The 11906-nt window shown below is 39.8% G+C and overlaps 1 protein-coding gene across 1 annotated transcript in view; it reads left to right on the plus strand.

Annotated features, from left to right (window-relative positions):
* The window catches only part of abcc3 (ATP-binding cassette, sub-family C (CFTR/MRP), member 3), a 62374-nt gene extending 52942 nt beyond the window's left edge, over positions 1-9432 (plus strand). Inside the window, exons 24-31 of the mRNA XM_085361198.1 lie at positions 3455-3654; positions 4878-5004; positions 5956-6057; positions 6582-6728; positions 6821-6979; positions 7770-7936; positions 8018-8212; positions 8744-9432. Coding sequence (XP_085217324.1) covers positions 3455-3654; positions 4878-5004; positions 5956-6057; positions 6582-6728; positions 6821-6979; positions 7770-7936; positions 8018-8212; positions 8744-8855 — 1209 coding nt within the window. The 3' untranslated portion in view covers positions 8856-9432. The remainder of the gene's footprint in view (positions 1-3454; positions 3655-4877; positions 5005-5955; positions 6058-6581; positions 6729-6820; positions 6980-7769; positions 7937-8017; positions 8213-8743) is intronic.
* The last annotated feature ends 2474 nt before the right edge of the window (positions 9433-11906 follow it).

Below are 11906 nucleotides of genomic sequence, written 5' to 3' on the forward strand. Positions count from 1 at the left end.
TCACGAGAATCGGATAAAACCAGAATCTCAAGTTTCTTCCTTTTCTTCTTCACAAACATCAGGACCAGCTCATTTCACGTCCACGTTTGTTTTTTCAGTGAACTCGTTCGGTTCGGTGTGTGTATGTTACAAGTTCATATCTGAAAAATTCAGAATTTCGTGTCACTTTTTGCAACACACTCATCGTGTAATGGGCTTAATTCCTAAATTCCTGTCAGTTCTGATTCAAGAATTGATATGATGCCACTTTTCGTCATTTTAGCAAGTCGAATAACAAAAAGTTTTCACGTCAGTGCTCCTGCATACGAGCTTGTGAGTGAAGCATCACATTTATAAGTTATTCTTCTAAACTTTGTAGCCCAAAAAAACACCTGTTAGCCTTGAGAAACGTCTCTGTGTACCAGATATAAAGAGATACAGCCCAGCACTCGTTACAGTCGATCCACGGAGGCAGGGCTTCTCTTAGGGCAGAAATAATATTACTAACTGAAAATCAGATGTGGATAAAGAGCCGTGCATGTTTTTCCTGCTTTTAACATCGTTCAGTGTGTCAAAAAGAAACTTATCTGTTCCTCTGCGAGGTTTCATAAAGCAGTAAAGAACAGTTTTTAAGGAATTTTATTTTTCATTTCGCAAAACATATTTGGGCCTTTGCGCTTTAAATTAACTGTCATTGTTGGCCTCATACAGATATATCTGTATCATCATATATGTTGTCCCATATACACCACAAAAAAATATAATTTTGGCTACAATGCTGTCAGGTTATTTCAATAGATGTGTTGGCCCCAGCCTTGAAGGATCCAGTGTAATTTGGTTCTAGTTTGGGAGCTCGTATTACTTATTAAAAAGCTCATGCATGAACTACATTTCTTTATTTACATCCTGTTTTTTAAACAATCACATGCACAAAAGATGAGCAACTTCACCGAGGACAGGGCAAACATTTCTGCCGTGAGAGCAGCCCTTTCTAATCTGTTTAGTGGTGTTGGTGTCAGCAGCAGTGGTTAGTGTTGGTGGTATCTCTCTATAGTGTTCAGCACTGCTGTGTTAATATACGTTTTAATAAATGCTACGAGATATAATCAACACTAACATTCACAAATCAACACTAACATTCACAAAATAAATTTCTGCTGATTACGTCGTCAGTTTTAAAGACTCATAGAAAAGGTGGTTGTCTCAGTGCTCAAGCAACACTTTGTTGCCTATATGCAGTTAAAGGGCAAACTAACAATTTTAACACATGGTGTCCTTTTTACTTTTCTGGTATCAGGGTTATCTCGGCTTTCTATTGCATATCACAGGTTTATCTAACTCATCGGATGAAATTGTGCAGTGTCAGCCCTTTGGCTTTCAGTTAAGTGTGCAGGCATTTAGTTGAAGGCTCAAACAGCTGTTCAATAACTAGGTGACTAGAATATGAATGAGTATGAATCTCTTTTTGTCAGGTGCCAACTCACTACAGGTTTTTCTTATAGGATTTTGAAAGGCTTTAGGACAGGGGTGAGCAACTCCAGGCCTCAAGGATCCTGCAGGTTTTAGATGTCACCCTGGGTCAAAACACCTGAATCAAATGATTAGTTCCTTACCAGGCCTCTGGAGAAGTTCAGGACATGTTGAGGAGGTCATTTAGCCATTTAAATCAGCTGTGTTGGCTCAAGGACACATTTTAAACCTGCAGGACACTGGCCCTCGAGGCCTGGAATTGCCCACCCCTGATTCAGGATAATACAGTTAGCCTGGAGGTGACTGGGAAGTGACACAATTTTCACAATTTAAGCTCTCTGATGCCACAGAAGATGTAGTAGATGAAGAAAGTTGTCTGTTAAACTGCAATGCTTGGCTGAATCTGAGTGAGCCCAGCAATGTGAGACTGTGTTTACGTCACAGCCTGTCGGCAGAAAATATAACTGCAACAGAAGCATGTAGATGGAGAATAACATGCGATTCTGCCAGTGCAACAAAAACGTGAGACATTTCAAGGACAATGATTCAATTCAATTCAATCCAATTCAATTTTATTCATACAGAAATTGCAGCAACAGTCGTGTCAAGGCGCTTTATAGTGTACGGTTAGATCCTACAATAATACATTCAGAGAAAAACCCAACAATCATATGACCCCCTATGAGCAAGCACTTTGGCGACAGTGGGAAGGAAAAACTCCCTTTTAACAGGAAGAAACCTCCAGAAACCTCAGGGAGGGGCGGGGCCATCTGCCGCGACCGGTTGGGGAGAGATTCACCTGGCTCCAACTCAACCTGTGATTTAAACCAGTGCCCAATTCTTTTTAATGTTGAGACTGATCGCTGGTTTGCACCTTGTGGTGAACCCTCTATATTTACTCTTGTGGCATCTCGATTTACCATAGGTGTGGATAATGATTTACGGACATCCTAAAGAGTGTTATCTACGTTTTTTTTTTTTTTTTTTAAACCATGGAAGGAATCCTGTGATCATTCATCCATTATCTTTGTTTTCCGCAGATGTTTGCAGATGTCTTTTTTTTTTATCTTATTAAGTACACATTAACTCTTTTAGAATGATCTAAAATGTTTATTAAGCCATTAATCTTCCTACAGTCCATTGTAGTCAAAGGGAAGCCTGATTAAAGTGGGCTCATTTAGCCACATGTTGTGCCATGACCACATGAGGTATATACGTCTCATATTCTAACCTTTTCCTGTGTAACTAATAAAAATATCTATAACATAGGTTACTTATCAAGTCATATTTCACATCATGAACATATAAAACTGTCTATACGATTTATTTCTTTTTTAATAAATAAAATTGCATCTTTCATTTCAAATGTGGCATAAAGGGCAAAAATGATAAAAGTTGCGTCACTGCCCAAAGATTTCCTTACCCAACTCTCAGTTTGTCTTTAAGGGAATATTCTGTGTCCTCACTACGTGATACTAACTGCACACTCACACAACTAATATCAGCTTAACAGTAACACTAAATGTTGTTCCTGCAGCTTTGTCATGGCATCCACTTTGCATCGCTTGTCTCTCTGCCATATTCGTCTTTAATCTCACTGTGCTCAGAAACTACCAAATACTCAGAAAAGCAGAACTATCGCTTCAAGCTTCTAACACTTTCAGAAATATTACGGCTGTTTGTGTATAAATTTGATTTGGATGCAGATATATGTGTAATGAAAAACAAAACACCTGCAGATAAAAATCACCTGTTCTGTCAGCTTTGCGGATTTTATCAGTGAATCTTGTTATTTGTATTAGTTTAATATGCTTAAATGCTTAAAAGCTCAGGGTCAAATATCTGCAGTTGTTTTGTTAACATAGGCTTTCTTCATTACTCTGTGTGGGTGTGCGTGTGTATGCGTGTGAGCCTGTATTTGCATCATATTTAAACATATCTGAGCACGTGGAAAGCCTTGTTGTGTTTTAACATTGTCTGTTTTTCTCCCCCTCAATGCTTGTAGAGATTTTACGTTGCCACGTCTCGGCAGCTAAAGCGTCTGGAGTCGGTCAGCCGCTCTCCCATATACTCCCATTTCTCTGAGACCATCACTGGCTGTAGTGTAATCCGAGCATATGGCAGGCACTCTGCCTTTGTTCTGATGAGTGATATCAAAGTGGATGAGAACCAAAAGAGTTACTACCCTGGTATAGTGTCAAACAGGCAAGTATCCTGCTCCAGCAGAGAAGCAGCTGTGTTCCAGTCTTGAGTTCTTGTGTCGCTCTGTGCACAGCCACTGCATGTAAAAATTCTGCGTCTCTGTTTGGCTGATTCTTTCTGCTTTGAATTTTGTTTCAAATTGTGGCTGCACATAATCTGTTACTTATGGAGCCCCTAAAGTTCTATAAGGTGGGTTTTTTTAAAAATCTCATTGTCTCGTGTGCACAAATGGTGAATATCTAGTGTTTATAACTATAGGAAGGTAAGGAGTACTCATGCTCAAAGACTTCTTCTCTTCTATTCAGCCTTAAGTTTGAGTGACAAGATGAGAAAACCAATCCTGCTCGTGTCTGTAGGTTTATTATGGTTAACTACAATGACTGTTTAAACTCAAATTGCACAGTGAAATTTTGGTGGCTTCTAACAAAGCTTAGCAAATCGTTTGCACCTGTGTGCAGCTTTTATGATAAGCTAAGCTAACTGGGTGTAGCATAGGTAATATTCAACTCAATTCAATTTTATTTATATAGCGCCAAATCAACAACAATCGCCTCAAGGTGCTTTATATCGTAAGGTAGACCCTACAATAATAGATACAGAGAAAAACCCAACTATCATTTGACCCCCTATGAGCAAGCACTTGAGCAAGCACTTGAGCAAGCACTTGAGCAAGGCGACAGTGGGAAGGAAAAACTCCCTTTTAACAGGAAGAAACCTCCGGCAGAACCAGGCTCAGGGAGGGGCGGGGCCATCTGTTGGGGTGAGAGAAGGAAGACGGGATAAAATACGTGCTGTGGAAGAGAACCAGAGATTAATAACAAGTATTGTTCAATGCAGAGAGGTCTATTAACACATAGTGAGAAAGGTCAAGGTCAATATCAAAATTCTCACCTGATCCTTTTTTAAGAAAAAAGCAGATTTTCTAACATCTGTCCATCTTATTGGAAAGATGGCGTTAATGTGAAACACTGTCTGAGTGCAAAGAGTGAAAAGCACAAAAGGAATTCGCACACTGTCTATACACACATAAGAAAATATACTGTACTTACTATAGTGTTGCTCCACAATAAATAATATTTCTAAAACTTGTGGCTCTATCAATGGCACTGCCCCTTGTATCCCAGTAATGAGTATAAGTCATTATTGTCGTAACACGAGGTGCTGAATTATCCCGTGTTTTAGTTTCTCAGGTGTTCTTAAGGTCAACTGCATCTGCTGTTTTACAGGTGGCTCGGAGTGCGAATTGAGTTCATTGGAAACTGCATTGTGTTGTTTGCTGGCCTGTTTGCGGTGACAGGAAAGGACAGTCTTAGTCCCGGCCTCGTGGGTCTGTCGGTGTCCTATGCTCTACAGGTACTACTACAGCTATTGCAAGAATATGACCTAGATATCTCATTTAACCAGTAATAATGTCACTTTATAGCATTTTTTATATTTATAATGCTTTCTCAGTAAAGCTGCAGTCACTGGTATTTTTACCATGGATCAAATCAGTGTTTTATCCTCTTAGCCTATTGTTTGCTTGAAATACAGAGCGCTATAAGTGTTCTCAGTATTGCCTCTTATCACTTTATCAGTTACTTTTAACTTTATGAAAACTCATGTTTGTTGTTTAGCAAAGCATCTTAATTTATTTCAAATTTTAGTTTCTAGCATTTATCCTTTTAAATATTTTATCATCTGTGCCTCACAGTTACTACTCTTCTGATCTATAATGTGCTTGAGAAATTTCAGTGTTTACAGACTGTTGCTTAAAGAAGAGGGGGGTGTTGCACAGTGGTAAACATGGATCTGTCTCTGTATTTTTGAGATATGTTGCTGTCATCAAATTAAGAATGAGCTTCATTTTCTCACTTAAAGCAGATCATTGCTTTCTGAATGTATCTGCATTTTACTCTGTATCACAATTTTATTGGATGGGGTTGTTTAGTAACATCATTTATCCTTTTGCTCAGTTTTAGCTAATAAACCTTACTTTACTTGCATGCTAACGCTTCCCTTGAACTTCACCAAATATTATACAGCTTTAATTGAATGAAGTTATATGTGAATAAGTCTTCATATTGTAAGTTCAGCTCGTTAGTATCTAGTTGAGCTGCTTCACGTTCATGTGAAGGGCCTACTTGTTTTCTGCTCAATTTAAAACTTTTTCCTTTTCATTTTGTCTTAATGTCTTTTATGTAAGTCATTTTTTATTTACAAGGCTCTGGAAGTTGTTTTGCTTTGCCTTACTTTGCTGTAGTGGACACACAGCATCCCTTATTGTAAATTTCTGGAGTGTTTCATAAGGCATTGTTTCAATAGGTGACCATGTCTTTGAACTGGATGGTGCGGATGACTTCAGAACTGGAGAACAACATAGTAGCAGTGGAGAGAGTGAAGGAGTACTCTGAGACCAAGACAGAGGTATGTCATGAATCCCTTTAAGCACCTTTCTAATACTCTGTGAAGATGGGACTGTTCATGTGTTTGCTTTTAAAGTGGTGTTGGCTTTGTGCTACGGTTAAAATGTAGGAATTTAGCCACGTTAAAAAAAAAAAAACCTGCCTTGTTGCTCAACTCTGCAACACAAGACCTATAAACTGTAACTAGTTCCAGAAATGTTAGCTTACCTGCTGCCAACAAGGGCCCCTCTGTTGCAGAGAAACAGGGCACTTATACTGTACAGAGTGTACTTTTTCAGTAGCCATCACAGAAAGTGCCCCTTCTGTGCATTAGTTGGTGTAGCTGTTATTGAAAGCCTCTGTTTGAAGCATCCGGTGCATCCCAGAGGTGAAATAAATATTTGGCAGCTCCAAGTGGCTGTGCAAAGAAGTACAGCTCTCTGACTTCTTAGCCTGATAAACAAATCAGTTCTGGTCCAAGCCAAATAGGCTAATGAGTTGCTCAGAAAGTTTTCCTACCATGAAGAGCTGTGTTTGTGTTTACAGGCCCCCTGGGAGGTGGAGGACAAGAAGCCCCCACCTGAATGGCCCATGCAGGGGAATGTGGAGTTCAACGACTACAGCGTTCGGTACCGAGAGGGACTGGACCTCGTTCTGAAGGACATCACGCTAAGAGTCAAGGGAGGAGAGAAGGTGTGGGGAGGATATGCCGAGATGATTTATTTATCAGTGCAGAATAATGGCTCAGTGGGGTGTTCAACACAACTCCGTGTGTTTCTGCGCAGATCGGTATCGTAGGTCGTACGGGGGCCGGCAAGTCTTCGATGACGCTCTGCCTCTTCAGATTGCTGGAAGCTGCGGGAGGCGAGATCACCATCGACAACGTGAAGATATCAGAGATAGGCCTGCACGACCTGCGGTCTAAACTCACCATCATTCCACAGGTACGACTGTCAAATTCTGCCTGAATGAAGCACCTGTATGTTTGAAAAGGATTATATGTCAGTATTTGTGCGAATAATCTTAATTTTCCAATGAAATATGTACAGTTTAGATCTCATACATCAACAGGAAAAAAACTAAACTAAATGATTCAGAGTAGTAATTACAGTATAAAAAGCATCTATTTACTTCTAACACTTATTAGGGTCTGGTATAACTCAAGGACCAAAACTTTTAAGCCAATGCAGACATAGCGCAGTTAATATTATTAACTGTGATATCTGCTACTGCTGTCTCAAGCTCTATATTCCACTATCTCTAGTCGGGAAACATCTGAAATCACCAGTCAAACAGCCCCCTGTGAGCAGCCACTTGGCGACAGTGGGAAGGAAAAGCTCCCTTTTAACAGGAAGAACCAGGCCATCTGCCCCTCCCTGAGCCTGTTATTGTAAAAATGTTATTGTAAAAATTGTTCAAAGATTATGTGAAAACAGCTTGAGTCACATAAACGGGGTTATTTAGATTGTTGTTATGTTGACTGAGGCTCTGGAGACTGCTAATTCTTAATTTAGTTGCTGATCTGTCTGTGTGCTGTAAACTAAAGCTAGTGCTTTGCACCTTACCAGTGATACCCACCACCACCCTGCACCCACCCAAGTTCACCCTGCCACTCTGTAGCATCGAATAATATCAGAGTGAGAGCCCAGCTGAATGTCCATCTGTCGGTTTTCCTTTCCAGCCAGGGTTGTGGTAGCTTATTCCTGCTCACCTGTGTTTCTGTGTTTGCCTCAGGAGCCTGTGCTGTTCTCTGGGACACTGAGGATGAACCTGGACCCTTTTGAGAAGTACAGCGATGAAGAGGTGTGGAAAGCCCTGGAACATTCTCACCTCCACAAGTTTGTCAGTAACCAGGCAGCAAAACTGGACCTCGAATGTTCAGAGGGAGGAGAGAACCTCAGGTACGTTCAGAGACAAAGAAGCACGGTGAGCAAGGCTTGTCTGTAAATGCTGTTTCACTTACTGGATTTTGGTGTCTCCAGTGTGGGCCAGAGGCAGCTAGTGTGTTTAGCTCGAGCCCTCTTGAGGAAGACCAGGATCCTCATCCTGGATGAAGCTACTGCTGCTATCGACCTGGAGACAGATGACCTCATCCAATCCACCATCAGGACTCAGTTTGAAGACTGCACCGTCTTCACCATTGCACACAGACTCAACACAATAATGGATTACACAAGGTTAGTACCTTACCGATTACTTTGAAGGGAAAATGCACCACCTGCTTTTCCTTTTTTCTGTCATATATTTATATGTACTGTTACAATGGTGAACGCTCATAGACGATGGATATCCTTAGTATGGTCATCTCAGGAACAAAACTGTGGTTGTAGCCGACCTGCTGTTCAACTCTTCTTTTTTGCAAGGGAGAGCCATTCTTATCATCCTTGGCTTAAAGGGAGGATGCCCTCAAAGAGAATGTGGCTAAAACATCTATTATTCATTATTTTGAATCATGCAAAGCTACTCTAGTCAGGTCCCAGGGGCAGAAATGGGCCACTTTAAAACTATTTTAGAAATAGCTGCTCATTATTTTGAAGTAAGTGAGATTTTTAGAACTGTAACACACAATACTGATGCTTTTCTACCAAAAGCAAAGTAGGAGTAAATTTGATAATGTGATGTGTGTGTAAAAGAAAATAAGAATGTACTGATTTAAAACCTGTATAGGTCTTGTGAATGAATCACACTCTCTTCCTCTCTTCTTACAGAGTGCTGGTGTTGGACAAGGGACGGATAGCTGAGTTTGATACTCCTACAAACCTTATATCTAAGAGAGGAATCTTCTACGGCATGGCTAAAGATGCAGGACTGGCACAGTAGAACTGCCTTTTTGTCCCGATGTTGTAAACCAGAGTCTGGAATTCAGCTCAGTTCATTTCAGTCTGAGTCTGTTTGAAACCTGGCAGTGGAACTGAAGAATACTTTCTGTGTGCACTTGTTATCATTTTCAGGAACCTTATTGCTCTCTTTGAATGAATCCTGAGCTCCTCTACAGACTTGGGTCATTTAGCACTTGCAAGTAGTTGCAGCGTCTGTCAAAAACACATCAGGACATAAACAAATGTTTCAGTGGGAAGTTTCTGGCTCTGATTGTCCTGCAAGTAAAAAAAGCCATAAGTGCAAATGTCATTTGAGCCAAGTCTGCTCTCTAGTGCCTTCTGCCAGTGGGATAAAGAAAGCCAGTGACTGTATCGTTTTCTAATCGGCTCTCTGCTGCAAAACAAACAACACGACAACAAAAAAAGGAGGACCTTTTTAATGTCATATTTTCTACAAAGAAGAATAATGTGCCACTGTACCTTTCACATGAGAAAAACCCTACATTTTTGTGATGAACCCACTTATTTTTGTACTGCACTATTATTTAAGCTACTTTTAAAGAATTGTCTTATCTAGGGAAGTGTGCTCAGTTACTTATGTGATTCTTCTGTGAACCAAATCTATAAAAACTTGAATTATGTACCACCAAAATATGTAATATGAAAATGCCTTTATATATAAAAAAGGAAGAACGAAATTGTTGTGCTGTCTCTAAATGGTGCTGGGGTATAAAACCTTCTGATTTTTGTTTCTGCTTATTGAAGTCATGGTTCCAGATGGGATTGTCATTTGCATGCCAAAGGGTCAAATATGATATGACTTTAACATTTTACAATCAAGACATTTTACAATCAAGATATTTGCTTTTTATGTTAAAGAGGCTGCTTGGGGTTTATTTTGTTTTAGCCATATGTCTGATTTTTTTTTTTAACCCTTCCTGAGCCCTGGGACCATTTTTGTACATTTTAGTTTTTCAGTTACAAGCCATTTGCACTGTGTTGAATGGAATATAGCCAAATTCTCTAAAAAAAAGTTTGGCATAATTTCATTTCAAAATTCAAGTCTGACTTCCTTAAATTAGCTTCAGTGGCTAAGCTAACAATACACATCCTCTTAGAGCCCTGGGGACCATTTTTGGCCCATTGACTTCCATTATAAACGCTATTTTTCACTGCAGAATTATTACCGTTAATGTCTTGGTGATTACTCATGTCTCCGTCTCGTTTTGGTCTATGAGCCTTAGAGTTGTAATTTTTTTATTTGTCCACCGGGTGGCGCCCTTGCTCCACATTTGATCCCTGCTGGAAAACAGCGGGCTGCTTGGATAGACCTGCGGGAAACGAAGCCTCATTTCCGGCGTGCAGCAGCGGCTTCGCCCGCTGATCGGGCGGGACCATTTTTCGGTCCCTAGGACCGTTAGAGGGTGCTTTTTTTTTTTTAGTCAACAGGAAATGACGTATTTGTTGTCACGTGGTATCGGACGTGTGGGCTGGAAAAAGCAGTCCCCGGTGATCGTGCCCCGGTGATCGTCGCGACTTACCCCGGCAACATGCACTTATTTCGGCCTAGAGGAGGAGCATTTGCCGCCTGGAGACCATTTTCTGGTCCTGAAAAAAAAAAAAAAAGGCGATCGAAATGACTGTTGGTGCCAAACTTTAGTCCATCTAAAGGCCTAATTATAATAACAATTGAATATTACCTCAAATGTTTTTTTTGGAAAATATTCAAGTTTTATGTTTTTTGGGGCAAAAAAGCAGTGCGCTCATGTGACGAAACCGGGATATAAAGGGTTAAAATCCGCGAAATGTAATTAAAACTTGACATGAATATTTCAAGGAGAAGTAGGTCTAAAAGATTGGCTAATTTAAAGTGGAATAAAATATTAATATATAAATTTTTTATAGCACTTTTTTGGGCGTGGTCGATTAGGACCGATAGTGTGTGCATTTTATGAAATGCGCTCCTGCAAAAAAAATAAAAGGCGATCGAAATGACTGTTGGTGTCAATCTTTGCTCCATCTAAAGGCCTAATTATAATAACAAACAAATATTACTTCAAATGTTTTTTGTTTTTTGGGGCTAAAAAAACAGGGCGCTCATGTAATAAAACTGGGATTTAAAGGGTTAAAACAATGAAAATATAATTAAAACTTTATATGAATATTTCAGGGAGAAGTAGTTTTAAAAGACTGACCAATTTAAAGTGGAAAAAAATATGAATATATAATCTTTTTATTGCACTTTTGGGGCGGGACCATTTTTGGTCCCCAGGGCTCTAAAGGGATGCATTTTTAAGGGTCAGCGAAGGGTTAAAAATGCTGCCTTTCAAATGAAAACCTTTACGTTTTTCCACTTGGGTGTGGAACCTTTATCCTAGATGGGTTGCTGTGACCTCGTGGATGCTAAGAGATTAATGTGCTCTGTTGTTAGTTTGGGCACATAACAGGTTTGTTGTAAACTGGTTATTCTAGCCCAGGTGTGTCAAACATAAAACCCAGAGGACTATATTAACTATATTTTCTTAATAGCCGCCACAACCCTATCTGCAGTTTTACCCATATATTTCTTACAAGTCCAAAGAGCCTTTCTGAACTTCTTTCATTTTCTACAGCAACTTCTCTGTGATGCAGAAAAACCTGAATTATAGAGGCCCTTAATTTGTGCAGCTAAAGTTCTGGGAAGGGAAGCTTCACTGGTTGCGGCGGCAGTTGTCGTCTGGCGCTATGGAAATGAATGAATTGGTCCAACCCACTTAAGGTCAAAGTGGGCTGCATGTGGCTGAGATGAGTTTGACATCCCTCCACTAACCCAATAGTGAAACTGAACAGCTTGTTGGAAGATTGACTTGTTTTTTGTTTATCTGAAAAATATATTTAGAATTACTCATATTTTAAGCCCAGCCAATCCTGCTTACCAAGTCTAAAATGTTACACATTCATATCAAGTGTTCTTGTTGTTGGTTGCAACTCGTCACATACTCACAACACTGAAGAACATTTCATGACAGAAACACCACAACAACAGAAAAACCTGAAGAAAATAAAACATAAT

Source organism: Diplotaxodon limnothrissa, linkage group LG8 (assembly GCF_057381915.1).
Source record: "Diplotaxodon limnothrissa isolate DT_005_m linkage group LG8, D_limnothrissa_male_GT1.1, whole genome shotgun sequence".
NCBI lineage: Eukaryota > Metazoa > Chordata > Actinopteri > Cichliformes > Cichlidae > Diplotaxodon > Diplotaxodon limnothrissa.